Below are 21,319 nucleotides of genomic sequence, written 5' to 3'. Positions count from 1 at the left end.
ATAACTACACTGTACCAGGTTACTCAAAACTATCCTCACAATACAACTAAAATGGGGATGGAGTAATCCATCCCCAAAACTAATTTAAAGTTAATTAAATACTCAAATTGTGCCCTGAATCAACATCAGTCCAGTTGCAAAGAATGTCACGCAGGGCAGAATTTGGCCCCAGGGTATTCAGTGGGCCCTTAGATGCACTGCCATGTTAAGTGCCCATCAGTGCTTGATTAAAGCATTCCAATAAGGAATTTGGTCGTTTTAGGGCACCCATGTTTGAATATTGAGCCTTCAGTTGAGATTTTTACCCAAAAAGGGAAATGACACATTTTTAAATATGAACAAGACTTTGTAAAATATGAATCGAATAAATTATAAAGGGGTATTTCTAAATTGTCTTGAATGCTTAAAATAATTAGACCGATCTTTTGTCAAGATTACAGTGAAAGAAAATGGGTGGCAGAGGGGTGTAGTAATACACAGTAACCTCTGAGAAGGTAAAATCCTAGATCTCCTTGCATGAATTCCCAAACAGGGCATGATATAACTTACCCAAAACGTGTCAGGTTTTTCTCTTGCACATATCATCTTGAATTGCATATGAAGAGTGTAACTTTAAGGTCTTTTCTCTCTTTTTAGGACACTGTTTCAGTCCACAGACCAAGTTTTTATGCAGACAGGTTTTTAAAGTTCATGAGTTCGAGGGTTTTCAAAAAAGTTCAAGGTAAGGGTTTGTCATTTTAAGCCCTTGGGATAACTTCATACTCTGTACTTTTATAGTGTTTTACACTCCTGTAGAATAGTACCTTTCATTTAGGGGTCTCACAGCACTTTACAAATACTAAGAGCCCAAACCCTTCTGATCATTGAAGCCAATAGGAGCTTTCCCTATATCTTTGGAATTAGGACATTTGTGATTTATTTTTAAATGTCAGGGACATTTAAAGCTAATAGGTAACACCCTATCCTGCAGCCCTTGTTCACATGAGTAGTCCCATTGACTTGAATGTATCTAAGTCACATAAATGAAGATTGAAGGATTGGGCCCTAAATCTGACAAATTTGGTAAGGATGGACCTTCTCCGATTCCTTTTCTGTTGTGCTTTAGGGTTTGAGAATCTGGAAAGATGGAGGTGTCTAAATTATTAAATTCTCTCCTCTTTGTGATTAAAATCCTATTTCAACTTTTTTTCTCTTCATTTCGCCTTTCTTTAATCATCTAACTCATTTCAAGATGAATGGGCACGACACTAGAAGTTAGTTGGGCAGAAATGAGAAAGCACCACCAAAAGATTACAAAAATACTTCAATAAGGATACAAAGATCTGTGTAACCAGAGAGGGCCACCAGTAGTGCAGGCAGCGATGAAACTCTCTGCTGAATTAAATTTAAAATGTTGCTGGACGGTTTATTAACCACATTTATCACCTTCATCCCTACCCACTGAAATGGCACTAGATTCTCTGACTTAAAAGAGCAGGAGTATCTATAACATTCAAAAGTAAAAGATGTGAGAGCCCATTCCTCTCTAACCAGACAAGAAGTGAAACTAGGAAGACCTAGAAAGTTAGAGTAGAACAAATAACATTCCAGTAATTACCTTCCATTTGGGTGTGGGAAGCTGGTTTTCAGTAAAAGTTTTTGAGAAATAACTGAGATATTTTGTTTCTTGATTCCAAATTGTGCTGCATAAAGAGAAGAACAAATTAATATTGCCATAGTTCCACAGCCCTGCCAAATAGGGTACAGCAGGTCTTCAGGTTCCCAGTTTTCTCCTCCAGTTACTTGTGAGGCAGGGAGCTCAGTCACACTGTAAACCATGGCTTCTCTGGACAGTCTTTTCCACAGGCCTCATCCGACCCTGCTCCCTGGAGTCTCAAATCTGAACCCCTGGGTAAGCGATTCCTCAGCCGTCCTGCATGGGGCTGGGTACCGACTCAAGCAGGCTTCCCAGGCCTACTGGTATCTGGGTTCCAACCCCGCTTCACAGAACCTCTTCTATCTCCTGTAGTCAAATACTAGCTGGGTTTTTATCCTGTTCAGGAGGTAGCTCCCTGATTACCCTCTGGCTCCGATTCTCCAAGCTTGTCCACTGCTCCTTTAAACACCTATTCCTTAAAGAGGCAATGTCATGAAACACGTTGGATGGCTCCAATCCCCACTGCTCCTTAAAGAGGATAGATCTCCCTGTTACACAAGCTAAAAAGACATATGCTATAATTATTTCCTAAGGCATATGTTGTTCCAAAGTTGCTACTAAGATCTTAAACCTAGATTCTCCCTAATTAGATCCTCACATGGATGACGCCTCTTGGACACCACCCCCCTGGGCCCTGCAAAGGGCTTTCCACATAGAGGAAAGGGTTGAGTAAACAGGATGATGCAGGAGAATCTTGGAGGAATCTCCTTATGGAGATTTACAAGCAAAAAGTGCCCTTCCACAACTTTTAACTCTGGAGGCAGGGCTTACTTTATGCCAGGACTGAGACCTGGCACCTCTAGGCTTAGCTGTTCATAGCCCCAGCACCTTTAGACTTGCTATGTCAGTTATGAGAGTAAAAAAATTGCTTGAGTCCCCACACCTCTTTCATTACAAATTAAGCACTGCTTGGGAGGGACAGTCTGGCCCTTGGGTTATGCGTACTCAGTCTGGGTTGCTGGGTCATCAAAATTCGGAACATGATTTGTTACAGAAAAATTTTGCTGTCTGACCTCCATGTATTCAAATTTGGTTAAATTAATATAGATTCTATTAAACCCTTATTCCTGGTAAGCCATACTGAACATTGAGCCCATAAAATAATGCAGTCCTTGACTTTGATGATTTTCTAAGAATTCATTGAAATAATTTTTATATTAATGTATTACTATTACTGTACATTTGGTTTGAACTCAACATTAATTCTTGTACAATATTTATGCATTATGTTTGTAACCAAAAACAGGTTTCAATTAAGGTTTCGATTCGTTTTCAATTAAGATCTTTTGAAATTCTTCTACTCAGGGCTTCTGATTTTTTGGCTTTAACTAATAAACATTGATAAAATACCCCAAGAAAAAAAATTAGAGAGGTGTTTATCCAATAACCACCAGAAATGGTTACTTGTAACTAAGGGCTTGTCTACACAGAGCAGTAAGGCGAACTATGAGGCGTGTGATTTCTAAAGTGCTCTAATGTGTTGTGCGTTAATTGGTCCATGTAAACCCTCCTGGTGTGCACTAAAGGTTTCTCCGTATGCTATAACATGGTGCTCTTTGAAACAGCACTACATTAAAGTGCACAAGTGAACATTACAAAGAAATTATTCATTATAGTAGTATATGCTATAAAGTATATCATATACATTGCTCATTACAGTATATGCAGAGAAAGCCCTGAAAATCTCCAATTTTTGGACATCTACATAAAACTCAAAATACACTAAAAATAAATCCAGAAATATGAATTTATTAAACCCCCAAAACAGAAGCCCTACATGTACTGCTTATTTGCTTCTTGCACTTCATTTAGCTTAGGCAGTGAAATTAAGCTGGTTCTTTTCAAGTTTCTGTTTTTAAGTACTGAAGGGCTTTTATAAAAAAAAAAAAAACCCTTGAAATATTTTCAAAATGTAATTTCATGAAAACATTTCTCTTGTTAGGTTTTTTAATACTCATGTGGGTACACGTGATCGGAATCTAAATTTTGGGCCAGAGCTACAATATAATACTTGAATTTTCCTTTAAAATTATTCACTTCAAGACTGTGCTATATGTGAAAGAGAGCAACCAGGCCCCTCAGTTGGGTTTTATAAATAAATAGTTGATTTTTCTCTTCGCTGTCTTGCAACTCTAATGATATTTACTAATGTCCAAATCTAATCCATGCTAATAAGAAAGTTGAAAAGCATTTTTATAGGAGTGTGACAAGGTATACATGAAGAAGACTGGTCTTGCTGGTTGGGACTGGGATCATGTCTACCTTCTGCTTACACAATGCCTAGCCCAATAGGGCCCAATTTTTATCACTGCAGGTGGTTGTTACTATAACATAAGTAACCATTAGTAATACATAAAAGGGAAGGAGTAGTTGTATGGTTGAAGCACAGGAACTGGAATCAGAGTTCTACTCAGTCACAGACTTACTGTATGACCACGAGCAAGTAACTTAGCCTTCTGATACCTCATTATTAAATGGGGGAAAAGGTACTTCCTCAGCACACAGGGGTCTTGGGATGTTTAGTTGATTCTGGTTTACAAAGTTCTCTGTAATCCTTAGAATGAGCTGAAGAAATGCAGAGGAGCAGTTGTTTGTTTTTATGGCATAATATGTTTAAAAGAATGCTAAGGCAGCAAATGGAAGCACTCAAAAGTTAGGAAATGCTTAAGTTGAGGTTGTGGGTGCAGCCTTAACTCTGCATTTATATTATAATGTTTAATTACATGATCATATACTACTATTTACCTGGGGCCTATGCTTCATAAGGGGGCAGGTTGGACCGTGTCTAGCAAATGGGATTAGCATCAGTCTTCCTTTCTTCTAGTGGTAGTCTTGTCTAAATCTTTACTCATAGTGTGGGCTGTTGAGAGGCTTAAGGAGCCAACATGCCCCATGTTTTCAAAGGGGCCATACCATGCCTCTACTTTTGAATGTAGTTTTAATTCACTATCTTTTGGGTATTGAAGGGGAAAAAAACAGAGCAAAATTAAAGGTCACTTTTGAAGATTTGGCCCTTAGTTTTTCACACTAACCTTAGGTATGGTAGCGCTGAAAATGTCAGATACCTTTTTTAAATTCTTTGAGTTAAATAAGCTTTTCACTTGTAATTGTGTCCTCAAGAAGATTTAGATTTACATAATATTAAAGCCATTTTGGTTGTAAACAATTACAGATGAAAATTGGACAGTCACTAGCTAATTATGAGATAAAGAGATTATCTGGTAAAATCTGATTCTAGCAAGCTATGATTTTACTGGCTCTTTCCATCAAAAGTTCAATTCAGGTTTTATTTTCATTAAAAATTCCAGACTGGAAGTCAATATTTTTCACATTGTACTGGCCTTTATTCATCTACATTTGATCTAAAGACAATAGTATTATTCTCCAGCAGACCAGAATTCAAAAATTATTCTTGGAAAGATCCAAATGTGGATGATGATCTGACTGAACTCATGAAATTCTGTGCCCTTTATCATACATTAATGGGAGTACCTAACAGCTCAAATCAGGGCTCTGTTTTGTGAGTTGCTGGGAAAATGCACAATTAAAAGCCCTTCTCCTGACAAAGGGATCTAGACAATGAGAATAATAAAATGTGATTCAGCATGGGGGAAATGTAAGCTAATATATCTGAGGTAATGTAACCTGATTAGCCATAGGGAAAGGAAACAATACTGTTCCATGACAATGCCTTTAGTGTAACTATGCTTGGAATATTAATTTTTGTTTGGTTACTAGTTGGGCTACTCTCAGACTTTGGTTTGTTCTCAGTCTGCTCCTGTCTTATTCCCAGGAAGACCATATATTGTTGGTGACTAGGTTGAAAGACTCTGAGTATTTGCCTTCTATCCCTTTTTGGGCTCAATCTTCTTAGTTATAGTTTTCTATCTTCTTTCTTGCTCTTCAAAACTAATCATATCTAAAGTTCTAACATGATGTATCTGATGGTTCTTTTCATGGTTTGCTCTTGACACAAGACTGTGTATCTACTTGTATATTAAAGGTTTTAAGGACATTTTCATTTTTTTTGCAAAATAAAGAATTCAGAATGTCCTATTTAGCCAAATTATGTAAGGCTGCTAGCTTCCTCTGAGAATGTCTTTAAAAACTTTCAATCCTCTGGTCCCTCTGCTGGGTCCCTTGTTGATCAGAGGTTCTGCTGCGTTCTATGGTAACGGTCTCTCATATTACCCTGCTCTCCTTTCGCTTCCAGCTAATCCTGAGATTCTATTAATATGCTTCCATTAGGACAGGTACCTTTTCTAAAATAATTGTGCATTGGGAATGCTGTCAACTGGCCATCCCGGCAATCCTAAGGGCAGTGCAATGAAGTTCCCCATGGATGAGGATCAAAGTTTCAGCCCTGAGCTTTTCAGGGTAGCAGAGGCTGTAAACACTGTAAAGGCAGCAACCTCACCATCTAAAGGAAGCTTCTTTCTGGCACTTGGTCTTGTGGCATTCTGTGTGAAGAAGTAAGGCTTGTGGGACTCCTAAAAGACTTCAGTGATTATTTATTATTTATTTGTATGAACATAGTGCTTTGGAGCTCTAGCAATGTTAGTAGCTCATTTTGGGAGGATGGCTTGGGAAATGGATGGGAGATTAGGGGGCCTTTTCAATCAGGGTCCTTGGAAGGAAATATTTTGGCAGTCATGAGACAGGACAGACTGAATTCTGGTGCTCACCATTGTAGATCCATGGAAGTTTGAGTTCCATTGTTCACTTTGCAATGCAGGGAGATCACAGCAGGAAGAAAAACTTGTTTGCACAGTAGGAGAGCAGTCTCACTCCAGTGTCTTAACCACAGCTCTGTCTATATGCTTTTACAGTGTAACACCCCAGTGCTTAATGCACAGAACAAGAGTTTACCTGGCCTTTTAAACAGACAAAATTGTGATAATCCGGGACAGTGTTAGGCATAGGCCAGTTCAGCGTTAGCATAGCCATTGCCTATGGCATCCTCTTTAGGGGTTCTCTTCCTTCCTTTCATTATCCTGCATTCTGTTCTTTTTCTCTGACTTTTACAGGCAGATACTCAAGTTATGACTTGCAGTGTAGAAAATGTCAAAAGCAATTAACAGGCAGTAGTCTTTTTGGCCCTAAGACCATAAAACCTCAATTCAGACTTTGAGACACAATGTCTAATATGGACTCTGTAGAATAAAACTGGTATATGTTAAAATGTTCTTATCTAGATTTATTCTTGATCTGCATTTAGAAAGGGGTTTGTAGTTAGTAAAACTATATGTAGTCTGTGAAAGATGAATAAAACACTATAATTCACCAGCTTTGTTCATTACACTTTTTTCTTAATGCAGCTCTAAAGTCCTCTCCTTCCAAGAGACGATGCAGTTCCATTGCAGCCCTAAAGGCAACATCACAAGAAATTGTGTCTGCTGTTAGCCAAGAATGGAAGGATGAAAAGCATGACATCCTTACTGAAGGACAAAGCTTTTCCAGCCTTGATGAAGAAGGTAATATTTTGGAATGGCTAACCTGGGTATCAGTGCCACAGTTGTTCAAAATATAGAACCTAGATTGTGCTAAATGTCTTAGCTAGCTGCATAAGCATGTTCTTGGTTTTAAAGAGGCTTACAGGTGTGGAAGTGTGCTTGCATCACTGACTAGATCTTATTAACTATTAATCTCATTAGTTAAACGTGTTAGATTGCTTCTGGAAAATTAGTATTGTTATACTGTGTGCTTGTGCGTTGTTTAGATACTGATAGGTTATAACATAATACGCCTGGGGGAATTCTACACCACTGTGCACATGCAGAATTCATGTCCCTTGCAGACGCCACCCCGCAGAAAATAGATTCTGCCAGGGAGATGCTGCAATTACACCTTTTGCCCACCAGGGGCTGTTGTGGCACCAGAAGAGAGGGCAGCCAGCAGTGGCTCCCTTACTCACAGTGCCTTGCCCACAAAGCCAGGTGAGGAGGCACGGGATATGGGGGGGGATGAAGACTGGGGGGCACATGGGGCTGCTGTCGGGGGGTCACGTAGACTGGGGTTCAGAAGCGCTAGTAGGGGGACAGACTGGGGTGTGGGAGCTAGTGGAGGGACAGCACTAAACCAGGACTGAACGGTAGTGGGGGTGCAGGGACACATGGGGACAGGGGCAGATGTGTCTGACTGAATGGGAGAGGCTGGCGGTCAGCCAGGGTCTGCAAGGGGGAGGCTCCCGAACTCGCTAACAATCCCTTCCCCCCGCACCCTATCAAAAAAGCTCTTCCATACTTCCCACACCCAGCAATCTTCCAGGTTTACTCCCAGGCTCCTTCTGAGTAATTACTTCGCTCTCCCTCATTTCCTCCATTACCCCTGGCTCCCCCAAGCCTTTGCACTGCTTCTGAGGGGTGCAGGAAATATATTTCTGTATTGGAGTTTAAATGATCTATTACTTAGTTCTGTATTAATATGCCTAGTAAGGAAACTATTTATCAAAAAACATTTCCTGAATCTTTTTTGTTGTCTGTACTGTTAGACATACTTGTCGACAGGTATTTTGAAATAAATTACCAAAATAATTGAAACTGTTGTGATTGTTATTTTGACAAATAAAATTTGCAGAATTTTAAAATATCGTGCACATAATTTTTAATTATTTGGGAGCAGAATTTCCCCAGGAGTAACATAAACTTCCCTGATAGTTGTATTAAAAATGAGATTTTTAAAAATGAATATACAGTGAAACATATGTATTTTCTCCTATACAGTATTAGGTTCACGGCACCGTCCGGATTTAGTGCCAAGCACTCCATCTCTATTTGAAGCAGCTTCCTTAGCAACCACTATTTCTTCTTCTTCTTTGTATGTAGATGAACACTATCAACGTGATGGAACTCTGCTTTATTCCAGCAGGTAATGGTTTGTTTAATTTAAGTTACTGAAAATACGTTACAGATATCATATCATATGTAGGAAAATATCTTAACCCAGGGAGATATTTTACACATTCTTGCTTGGAAAATAATCTATTTGCATGATTTATGATGGAAATATATTAGGTTCATTAGTCTATTTTCTGATGGGACCAGTTTGGGCCAAATTCTGCCTCCTTGTAAAAATGCCCTCCAAACAGGCATATGTGCTACAAAGTAGTATTAATGTGTGCCCATATTTTAACTGCAGTGGTCCTGCATTACTGTGATACATGTAGGTATCTGCATGTTGGAATAGCATGTCTGTGTTTTTGTGGATTACTGGGTTTGTGCACACAGACACTTCGACCCAAAGAGCTGGGCTGGAAAACACCTCGGTTCCCCTGCTTGTAGAAAACACATGGAGCAGCATCTCTGGGGGAGTTTGTACAGGAGTCACAATTGGAGCAGAAAACTTCTGTCTTCAGCCTTTGTGTTTTCATGGTATAGTGGAGAGAATTTGCCCTTTCATTTGAAGTTGCCATCTTCTTCCTTGTGTTAACCGCATCAAAAGGCCTCTCTATCCTCAGAACTCAAAGGGAACTGTGCGTTGTTTCTAGAATACCCCCTCATTTTCTTGATTCATCTGAGGACTCGTAGTGTCAGTTTTATGGTGAGTTTTCATGTCTAGCCGCCAATCTGACACCAACCCTTCTCCTGTTTCAACTGGGCTTCGGACTAGCTATCATGGAGATTTTGGGGTTTTTTTGGGTTTTTTTGTTTGTTTTTTTTGTTTGTTTGTTTTTTGAAGTCGTCGTCTTATTCATCTTTGCCATATACCATCATGAAATTTTTCATGATGAAGATTTGAAGTCCTCTTCATCATGAAAAGATTCATATTAGTATATGACAAATAACCATAATAAATCTTATCAAATATAAACGTAATGTATCTATGCTCTGCATATAAAGAGGTTAGTGTTTGTAACAGTACGATGTTTTATTAAGTTAAAATATATATTTTGGGTGCCTGCCTTTTTCTACTACTAATACCTTTAGGTTGTTAGACTTTAAAAATTCTTTCAGATTTAATACGTATTTACCCATTCATGCTCTTTCTTGACTACCTGTATTTCACTCAGCTTGGCAGCATAGGCACCGACTTCCACTGTTCCCGGTGGGTGCTCGACTCTACCTCCGCCCCGCACCACCCTCGCCCTGCCCCCATTCCACTCCTTCCCCAAAGTCCCCGCCCCCCATTCCACCCCCTTACCCCAAGTCCCCGCCCCATCCCCGCCTCTTCTGCGTCTCCTCCCCTGAGCATGCCGCGTCCCTGCTCCTCCCCACTCCCTCCTGGAAAGTCCTAAGCGCCGCCAAACAGCTGTTTGGCATCGGGAAGCGCTGGAAGGTAGTCGGAGGAGCGGGGATGTGGCGTGCTCAGGGGAGGAGGTGGAGGAGGAGAGGTGGGGCAGGGAGGGGAGCTTGGCTGCCGGTGGGTGCAGATCACCCACTAATTTTTCCCTGTGGGTGCTCCAGCCCCAGAGCACCCACGGAGTCAGCACCTATGCTTGGCAGTGAAAATAAATAGCTTCACGTTTGTTACTACAGTGAGTTACTAATCTATTTCGCTTTCTGGGTCCAATGCACTACCACAACTATTACAATGTTAAGGTAGTGATATTACAGGTGAATGTAACATTCCAAACTAAAAACTATTTTCATTTCTATTTATATGTAAATATTCACTGTAAACATATCTATTCTTGGATTTTGTAATGATTATTTTAATATTAAATCCTAAACAAACCCAACAGGCTCTTTCTAAGCTTTTGTCCACATATGCCAAATGAACATATTCACAAACTTAATAGTAAGATGATACAAACAAAAATGTTGAGAACATTTTCAAGGTTGTTAATAGTGAAAATGTTTTCAATGAGCATTCCACATATTGATATTTTATGTAGCTGAGAGCAGAAATTTTTTTTTTTTTTTAAATTTAACACTACTTAATTGTAGGTTTTAAGTTTTTATTCTGGTTAGTAGAAATGGTTGCTGTAGGTAATTAAGAAGCTCATACATTCTTTGGTAGTTCAGCTGTTGCAGGCTGTTTGGTCAGATTTGTGTCTACTAATTTGCATGGAGGTTGCATTTATATATATATATATATATTTTTTTTTTTTTCAGTGAGAGTCATATCAACACAGACTTGTCTTGCAGACCTAATTTAGTATGTAAAGTTAAGCAAACAATTTGCATTTGCAGTCCAGTCTCAGGAAACACAAATTTGTGTGCATAAATTATTTGCATGCTCAGAAATTGCTTGTGCCTAAAAATAGGTAGAAAGGGTATAGAAAACTAGTGGGAGAGCAATTGCAATTTTCAGCTGAGGACACATTTGCTATGTCACATGTAATCATTATTTTAAGGCCTTTGTGGGATGTTGTATTCCTTATTTAAACATTACAAGAAGAGAATTAAAGCACCGTTTTATGAATATTTCTTATAATATACAATGACTCTTTACAAATAAGTTTTAAAAGTAATATGTTTTCCATATGATTTCCTTGTTACATTATTGTGGTCAGCATAGGTTTGTTTGTGATTCTCTGAATGTCATACATGCTTACATAGAATGAAAAGGAATTAGCTCTTCATTTTGCTTGTATTTGGTGCTCTGCTTTCTTTCCTTCCTCATGTAATTTCTCTTCCTCACATATATGAAATGTTTGCAAGTTTCTTTTGTAAATCTGCAAGGGAGGAGGGAAGCATTTTAATCACTTTTTACCACTTTTTTGCTTCATCAATCCCATAAATTTAACTTGCCACATAAATCATATTTACTACCATAAATAAAAAGCTCTGCAGGAGTAAAAATTGCATAAGGCATTCAGAATTTAGTGCATCAATTGTCCATATGTTCATTCATACAAGGTTTTTTGTGCAGTCTTATAACTGTATACTGCTTTGCATAGTCCTGTGTAGAGGAGGGCAAATTTGTCAGGCACACAGTTTCTTTGCCCCAAAAATGCAGTTTTGGTTGACCCAAAGCTATTCGTGAATTAGATGTGAATTTGCCACATGGTTTTGGACAATATTTTTTGTGGGGGACAGGACGACTTCAGAACCATTCACAAAATGGGGATGGGGAGCATGTGCTGCCTCCATCTCCCCTTCAGCCTTTAGCCCAGCTGTTAGGGCATTCATCAGGATGTGGGAGGACCCTCGTTCAGTTCTTCCATCTGCCCGATGTGGAGGAGGGACTCGAACTTGGGGGTCTCACTGTCAGGAGAGTGCCCTAGCCACTGGGCTATGGGATATCCTGGGCAAGCCTCTCTCAATCTCTTGTTCTACTTGTATAAATAATTATTCATTGGGCCAATAAGAGAATTAGAATGGCTCTGTCGACTAGTGGTCAGGCCATTGACATGGGAGGTGGAAGACGCAGGAATCCAGACCAGTGAGAGGTTGCGCCTGCCCTGCAATCTTGGGTGCCTCCCAATGCTTCGTTGCTGTAGCTCCCAACAAGGGCCACTCGCAAACAGCCTAACAGCAGGCAGGTCACACCCTGAGTGTGTGTGTGTATAGCTGCGGCCCTGGTCTGCCAGCTCTGACCCCAGCAGCCTGTCAGCAACACACCAGTCACACTCTGGCTTCCAGCAGCTTTGGTTACTACCTGCAGGGTGACCCCAGCAAACTCCCAGACCCAAATTTTCCCAAAAACATGTTCTGCACTGTCCAGCCATTTCCTAGACAGTCTGGATATTAAAGGTCCATTACCCCTGTAAAGGGTCAATATTCAACAGTTGGCTACTTTAACGGAAGGTACCAAACAGTTCAGTTTAAACACAACAGCGGATTAGTTTAGATTAAAAATAAAACAAGTTTATTTAAGTACAAAGAGGGAGGTTTTAAATGAGTACAAATATAAGTATTAAAATCTGCAGTAGTTACCAGAATAATAAAGATAAAATGCTTCCTAGTAGCAAAAACTTAACAAGCTACATATGATTAAAGGTGAAATCCTTAACATATGTTCCCAGCAACAGGACTGACCAAATTCTCAGGTCAGAATCTCCCCTCAAAGTCAAAGGGCTGGTTCCATTGTCTTAGGTAATAAAGAGCGAGAACCTGGGGTGTGTTTGCCCCTTACTTTTATAGTCCAGTCACCCTTTGAAATGCATTTTCCTGGGGGTTATCTCTAGATAAAGTTCATTCCAGCTGTGAGAAAGGAGACCTGGAGACTCATGGTGAACGAGGATCCATACTGTTTGCTAAAATGCAGATTGATTTGTTCCTGCTCCCCTTTGTGGCCAAAGAATGGCGACTTGACAAGTGATTGCCAGTCAACTTTGATAACAGCTGGCTAGAGGTGTCAGCTTGTCATTTGTCTTTGAAAAATGGGTTTACTCCCACTCCAGACTTGCCTGGTAAACACAGTGTAGTCATAATTTCACTTTGTCCATAACTCTTAATTCGCATTTTGTTCATACATTACGGAAGGATATTGATGACCATTGTGTTGGTAGTTTTTAAATGATACCTCACAAGGTATATTTTGCACAAAGACCATTACAATAATATGTTGGGTGTGAATACAGGGGTGCTTTCAGTCACATGGGAGGTGGCAGACCCAGGTTCCAGCCTTCCTGCCCCAGTGACTAATTATTTATACAGATTTGAAAAGCTTCAACAGGAGAGCATGAGATTCCCATCCCTGACTACCCCAATGACCAGTAGTTACGGCATTCCCCTGGTAGGTGAGGGACCCATGTTCAGCTCCCTCCTACACATCAGGCAGAGGGGGGAGTTGAACTGGGGTGTGTCACATCCCAAGTGAGTGCCATAACTACTCGGCTGAATGCTATAAGGGAGCTGCTTCCTCCTCTTCCTTTGACTATTGTGTGAATTTGGTGTAGGTTGAACAAAATGTTTCATTTGGCCGAAGCAAAATTTTGGTTGAACTATTTTGGAATTTTCAGTTGCTAGCTTTTTCTTGAACATGAATAAAGAATAAATAGGTTTATTGCCTGCTGGTTATATGTTTAGAACCTGCATTTAAGACACTTTCACCAGCAGTTACCTTCAGGTTGATGCGTGCAGACAAAAAATTACCATGCTTGCCTACTCCAAGAACCAATTGGATTTGTTCATTATTTCAAAACTTTGCTAAGACTTACAAAGAGAATGAGACTTAAATGTTTTCATTCCAAGACCATATTTGAACACAACACTTAAATAATTTCCCTACAATGTATTTTGTAAATGGTCAAAAGGCCACATGTGAGATTGCTCTGAGTTTATCTTTAGCAGCTAAACCCACTACCTGAACTTTCAGTATCTCCTGCTGCTGAAAATTCCTCATAAAAGTGCAGACTTCATTACTCTGCCCTCCCCACAACTTGGAACAGCCTGCATTAAAATTGGGGAGGGGTTAAATACGGTAATGAATAATTAAGGGATTTGAGTTAGGGCTGTCGATTAATTGCAGTTGATTAACTCAAACAAATTAATTGTGATTAATCGCAGTTTTAATCACAGTTAAACAATAGAATACCCAATTGAAATGTATTAAATATTTTGGATGTTTTTCTGCATTTTAAAATATATTGATTTCAGTTACAACACAGAATACAAAGTTGACCGTGCTCACTTCATATTATTTTTTATTACAAATATTTGCACTGTAAAAATGGCAATCAAAAGAAATAGTATTTTTCAGTTCACCTCATACAAGTACTGTAGTGCAATCTCTTTATTGTGTTAGTGCAACTTACAAATGTAGATTTTTGTTTTTACATAACTGCACTCAAAAACAAAACAGTGTGAAACTTTAGAGCCTACAAGTTCACTCAGTCCTACTTTTTGTTCAGCCAATCACTCAAACAAGTTTGTTTACATTTTTAGGAAATGTTTCAGAGTAACAGCCGTGTTAGTCTGTATTCGCAAAAAGAAAAGGAGTACTTGTGGCACCTTAGAGACTAACCAATTTATTTGAGCATAAGCTTTCATGAGCTACAGCTGTTGGTTAGTCTCTAAGGTGCCACAAGTACTCCTTTTCATTTTTAGGAAATATTGCTCCCGCTTCTTATTTCCAATGTCACCTGAAAGTGAGAATAGGCATTCACATGGCACTTTTGTAGCCAGCATTGCAAGGTATTTACGTGCCAGATGTGCTAAACATTCGTATGCCCCTTCATGCTTCGACCACCATTCCAGAGGTCATGCTTCCATGCTGATGATGCTCATTTGAAAAAAAAAAAGCCATTAATTAAATTTGTGACTGAACTCCTTGGGGGAGTATTGTATGTCTCCTACTCTGTTTTACCCACATTCTGCCATATATTTCATGTTATAGCAGTCTCTTATGATGACCCAGCATATGTTCATTTTAAGAACACTTTCACTGCAGATTTGACAAAACACAAAAGGTACCAATGTGAGATTTCTAAACATAGCTACAGCACTTGACCCAAAGTTTTAGCATCTGAAGTTTCTTTCAAAATCTGAGAGGGATGAGGTGTGGAGCGTGCTTTGAGAACTCTTAAAAGAGCAACACTCTGATGCGGAAACTACAGAATCCGAACCACCAAAAAAGAAAATCAACCTTCTACTGGGGTCATCTGACTCAAATGATGAAAATGAACGTGCGTCGGTCCATACTGCTTTGAATTGTTATCGAGCAGAACCTGTCGTCAGTGTGGGTGTATGTCCTCTGGACAGTGGTTGAACCATGAAGGGACATATGAATCTTCAGTACATCTGGCACGTAAATATCTTGCAACACCAGCTATGCTGAGTGGACTTGTAGGCTCTAAAGTTTTACATTGTATTCAAAAATAAGTTCTTTTTTGTACATAATTCTACATTTGTAAGTTCAACTTTCATGATAAAGAGATTGCATTACTACTTGTACTAGGTGAATTGAAAAATACTGTTTCTTTTGTTTTTCACAGTGCAAATATTTGTAATAAAAAATAAATATAAAGTGATCACTGTGCACTTTGTATTCTGTGTTGTAATTGAAATCAGTGTATTTGAAAATGTAGAAAACATCTAAAACTATTTAAATTGTATTCTATTATTAACTGTGATTAATTGCGATTAATTTTTTTAATTGCTTGACAGCCCTAATTTGAGTACATGCATACGGAGCTACAGATTGTACAGAAATGCACAACTAAGCATTATAACTATGTGCTTATGTTTGTCTTGGTATTATCTTTGCACATGATGTAAAATCCATCACCAAGTGTGTATCTTTTTCTGGCCATGGTAACATCTTTCATTTCTAAAAGTATACTTCTCTGCCTGCTTCTACATGTATGTGGAGACTGATAGGACTGAGTCATTTCTGGACTATGCTTGTCCAAACCTTTTGCAGTGAAATGCATAGTTTTGGGGGGTTATGAAAGCAAAAGCACTGAGGCTCATGTGGTTGTGTAAGAAACACCAGCCATGTGCTGGTCCCAGGATCCCTACCATATGTACTATCCCACCTTTCAGTGTCTTTTGACTTGAGAGAGTCCTGGAGGCCTTCAGCTCCTTTCCTCCTTGTGACTTTGGGCACAGGCTTCTTTAATTCATTCTCCTTTTGCGTACGTATTACGGGAGTTCTACCATGCAATGAAATCAATGGCTAGTTGGCTTTAGAGACTTCAGCCCTACTGGTTTTCCCAGGAAGTCGGCGGCAGAGACGAGGGTTCCCTGAGTGCTACTTTAGCACCCTAACAAGATCAACCTTCTTCTTTTACAAAAGCAGATAGTGCCTTTGTTTTTAATCCAGTGGTACCACACAATTTGCTTAGTAAACAACCATTTAAAGTATTTTCTTTGTTTTCATTAAATATAAATACTCTGAAATAATTTTTAAATAAAGGCTTTTAGATAATAAATCTATCATCATGTTCTTCCTATACAGACATTCACAAACTTTTTGCTGCTGCTAAAAATGTAGGATTTTAGCATAACTTCTACGTTGTATTTTAGTGCACTCATATAAACTTGTTCTTTTTTCCCCCCGGTTCATCTTCAGCAATTATTGTCTCCGTCTTTACTGTGGCCTATAATGTAGTGCATATTACCAGGATCCCATAGAATTGGAATAGGACTGGAAGAGTCTCTCCAGAATCAAATACTTCTGGCTTGTCAGCAAAACAGAAGTCTAGTCCGTGGATCCTTCTAGCTAGCAATTCTTCCTCTGCTATTACTAGATGATTGCCTCTCCTCAGCTTGTGCTTCAGAATGAAAGATCTTGCTCTGTAGCCACAGTGCCACAGGTTCTGATGACCCAGGCCTAATACCTAGCACACCTCCCAGCCTTACATGATTTTCTTAAGCCAAAGTCCCCTAGGGCTTTTAGTTACTGTTATATTTCCCCGTAAGCTCTGGCTCAGACCTCAAGCAGAGTATGTAAGACAAGCAGAACATTTTGCCCACGATGGTTTCTATTGGGTTTAAAGAAACCCACTGATCATGCTCAATAATGGCTAATGCACGGGGGTTGCTGCGTGTCCAAGTTTCCCCAGGATCATCCATTTCTTGAGGTAGCTGCCCCAGGAGATCTGTAAGGATGTTCAGAACACACTGACAGCTGTCTAGTTTTATGGGCTCAGGATGACCCTGGATGTCCTGGGTTTTTGCACCTCAAAGGTGACTCTATACCATACTCTTTTGGATGATTCTGGACACTTCCTGCTGCGTCCTCAGCCCTAGTCTCCGCATATGCGCAGAGACAGATAATGCAAATATACCAATCCCTTCTCGCCATTGCTGCTTTCCTTTTCTTTGGACATAAAGTGCTGCAGCATAAAGCATGTGTTTTACATTTTGCCTACACCTTTATGGTACATTGGGAAATCTCAATCCTTGTGGGGAAAAAAAGATTAAATGAAACTGATACTTTGTATCAATAATTTGATATTTTGGTGATTAGATATGTGTTTTTAAATTTGAGAAACTTTGATTGCAAAGCCATTACTCCATGAGCTTTCTTTGATAAAAAGGAAGCCTAAAGCAGGCTTTGACATTTAAAACTGAAAGATTTGTTTACAAACATGACCCGTTTTCAGCCCTTAAATATGTAACAGACTATTACTTTGCTAAATTATTTATTATCATTCCAATCTGTCATTCTGTATCTGTATTTTAGGAAGCCTCTTAGCATAAAGTACAGAATGAGGAAACTGCTTGTATGTATACAGGAATCCTTGTATTATGTTTACTGAAGAAAATTTATACTGCATGTATGCTTAGTAGTTCTATATCTATCTGTGTGTGTACATGACTTCCATTAATGTTAGAGGAATATGCTCATGCATCAGTGGGGAAAATGGAATCCATTAATTGCCTGTTGAAAAACAAATCATTAATTTTGAACAGCATGATGTTGCTTGACAGATTTTTATTTGGAGTATTAGCTTTAATTTATTAAAACATAAATGGTTTTTTATCAACTATGCATTTAACTGTTTTTCAGTGGGAGGGAAAAGTTTCTTAGAGGAAAGAAACTCAGCATTCCCTCGAGAGAGTTCAAACCACATGTATGTGCTATGGACATGAGGAACTTAGTCTGTGTTGAAGGTGTTCGCTACCTCAGTGATTTCACTGGGTTCAGAGGCATTACTTGTGTGCTTAAAGTTAAGCATGTGCAGAAGTGCTTTGCTGAAGCTGAAGGCTGTGGCTGTACTGCTGGAAATGGCCCAACGTGATTATCACTACAAAAGGTTTCCCCCCACCACCCCCGCCTTGCTGGTAATAGCTCATCTTAAGTGATCACTCTCGTTACAGTGTGTATGGTAACACCCATTGTTTCATGTTCTCTGTGTATATAAATATCCCCACTGTATTTTCCACTGAATGCATCCAATGAAGTGAGCTGTAGCTCACGAAAGCTTATGCTCAAATAAATTTGTTAGTCTCTAAGGTGCCACAAGTACTCCTTTTCTTTTTGCGAATACAGACTAACACGGCTGCTACTCTGAAACCTGTGCAAGTATGGGGTTTTGAGACTCTTGGGCTCTGTTGTAGATTAGAGCACACACAACTGAATGGTAGTCGATGCACTAGGGCCCAGCAAAGAGGCTTGTCATTGAGGTGAAATAGCCAGGGACCTATAAACAGTCATAAAATCCTGACATTAGTAGCGTTCTGAATACCTGCATCTGAGCACTACTGAACTGCTCCTTTTCAGCATGCCATTCTTCAAACTTTGACTAGCTGGAGCAGAATTAGAGAATCTATAACTGCAGCAGGAAGCAGGTGGGAATGGCAAAATTGGGATTTCCAGGGTAGCTGGGCCTCACCAACAAAACAGAAACTAGCGGGGGAAAATGATGACTAATGCAAGGAAAATAATCTGTAATAAATACTTTAGTCAATGACCTTTGACCTTCTTCTATTTGTGAATTGATAGTTGTCATGGTTTTGGGTTTTTTGGGGTAGGGGCAAAAGAGGGGGGTCTCAGGTAAGTGGTTTTGCCAGATAAGCAGTGCCAAATATTAATTTCATAAGGAAATAAATTTTCTCCCATTATGAAGTCTTCAAAGACTGACTTCTCCTTCTCAAGTAGGTCTTCTTTTGATGCTGTGGTTGTTTTAATGCTTGACTATAGTCAGTAACATACATGTAAATCCTGTTATTTGAAAGGGTTCAACCTTACCTTAGAAAATGTATATGCTGGTATATAATCCTGTGCATTGTTTATGTAACAGAAGTGAGTGACTGCCAATATTTGTTTGTCTATTTGCTGAAGCAGAGTGCTAAAACGTCTTCACACAGCAAAAATTTAAAAACAAACAACAATTATATCCAAAATGGTCACGTGCGGTATCCGTTGCCATTATTGTGTAAAAGGGCCTGAACTCACTCTGTTTTTAAACCTGCAAAGAGCTCAGTGAGGTCATGGTCTTTATGGAAGTCCAGTGCCACCTACTGAAATATTTTAAATGGGAGCTTGGGGGCACAGAAATAAAATATAGCAGGATATTTTATGCTTGTAAAGGGGTAAAGGACTGGATTTCTGTAACCAGAATGTGCTGAGAACTTCATGTAGTTTGGAAGTATGTTAATACGGGAAGAAATGTTGCATGTTGTCTCCTCTTTAGTTTTCCTATTAATAGAAAATTCCTACTTCTTGCTGTACCTTCCTAAGCTAAACCTCCTTTCTGGAGGATTCAAGCTGGTGTGTCTGTAGGATGGATTTTCTCAGTCTTTCTTCATTTCTCTCCTGTTTGCTGCCTCTTAGCTGTGTTTTTTCAATTGCTTCTTTTCTTCTCCCTATTGTTCCTGTCTGCTCCTTTGTTCCAACTCTTTTGTTCTGTCCTACCTTTCTCTATTGCTCTTTTCCTCGGTTTCCTGTGGTTCTCTCTTCCCCTTCTGCCTACTGTCTTTGTTTGCAGTCTGTCCCTCTGTCATGCCTGTGTACTAAGCAGTTCATAAAATTACACAAAAATTGCAAGATACAGAGGCAAAGGCTGTGGCATTCTATTTTAAAACAATGAGAACACAAAGTAAATACCTTCAGGACTTGTTTGTGAGGTTTAATTTAAAATAACTAATCCATACATTTCAGAAGAACTTTATAATGAAACACATACCTTTAGTCAAAAATCCACTTTCTAAATAAAAAGCAACATTTCCTTCTGTGACTTGTGCGACATGTAATGAATTAATTTAACTGCATGACTTTGCATAATCTGTCCTTGTGAGTTCTGTATGGGTGTTACATTAAACAGTAAAACTTACTCCACTTCTATCAGATAAGATTTCTTCTATATATGGTTTCTTTGACTATTATGTTCTCTCTAGTTTTTATACCATAGCTTGAAGAAAGTAAGGTATCCAGAAAGAAACATTAATAGTGTATTTCTATAGAACATAAACATCACTGATAATTACTATAATTCAGGTTGCAAAACACTTTATATTGTATCTTCGTCCTTGTTTTTCTACTGTTAAAACTTGCTGAAACATTCACATTTTGATCTGAAACATCTTATGCCTGGACTTCTTGTGAAAATGAATATATTTGAGGGCAGATGGGAGAGTTTGAAAAATCTACTCAACTGTTTGTTTTGTTCCCGCCCTCTCCCCTCCTCCAAGCTAGGAGGTAGTTAAAATAGCTTTCCATTGTAAGAAATTTCTAACTACACTTCTTTTTATTTTAAAAAAAAAAAAAGGGGGGGGGGCTAAAACATTGACTTGTATTCAGCAAAATGAGACCTACAGCAGAGATGGGACCTCATTCCACTTTTACCCCATTCACTTGTGTGATCTGCTAAGCTTAATTGGGACCGTTTAATTGCTAGTGTTACTCATGGGAAACATTCCATTTAAGAAAAACTTGGGAAAACTAAACGCAAAAAATTCGAATGCAATGTAAAATCTGTTGCTTACGCATATATTTAGTAGTAGTGTTTTTCTGGTTAAATACATGGCTTCATCTGTTATTGCACAATAAAATGTGTACCTTAAAACCTATATGGTGTGCAGTTATGTAGACATCACTATGGAAACCTGAACTTTTGCACTTCCAGGCTTTTGATGATTTTAAGGGTTGCAGTAATAGATTTTGTGCATTTACTGTATATAGTTTTTTGGAGCAGTACTGATACACATCAGTTTCAGTTCAATTACTAATTTAAGATTCAAAAGAGAAGGCAGTAATTTGTTTGAATGGTTGGAAAGTTGGTTGAGGCAGTATTTAATCTTTTATGCAAAGCTTTGCACATTTGAAAGGCTGTGCTATCTTTCTTTC

General features: G+C 39.0%; 1 protein-coding gene across 7 annotated transcripts in view; it reads left to right on the top strand.

Moving 5' to 3' along the window:
* The window catches only part of PIP5K1B (phosphatidylinositol-4-phosphate 5-kinase type 1 beta), a 166,646-nt gene that overhangs the window by 113,327 nt on the left and 32,000 nt on the right, over positions 1 to 21,319 (top strand). For all 7 annotated transcript variants that reach the window (XM_048851734.2, XM_048851736.2, XM_048851733.2 and 4 more), the window contains 3 exons: positions 637 to 721; positions 7,015 to 7,170; positions 8,419 to 8,563. In XM_048851734.2, coding sequence (XP_048707691.2) covers positions 637 to 721; positions 7,015 to 7,170; positions 8,419 to 8,563 — 386 coding nt within the window. The remainder of the gene's footprint in view (positions 1 to 636; positions 722 to 7,014; positions 7,171 to 8,418; positions 8,564 to 21,319) is intronic.

The sequence above is a fragment of the Caretta caretta genome, chromosome 5, assembly GCF_965140235.1.
Source record: "Caretta caretta isolate rCarCar2 chromosome 5, rCarCar1.hap1, whole genome shotgun sequence".
NCBI classification, from domain to species: domain Eukaryota; kingdom Metazoa; phylum Chordata; order Testudines; family Cheloniidae; genus Caretta; species Caretta caretta.
Note: the sequence above shows the minus strand (reverse complement) of the source record. Positions and strands in the feature narration are given on the sequence as shown.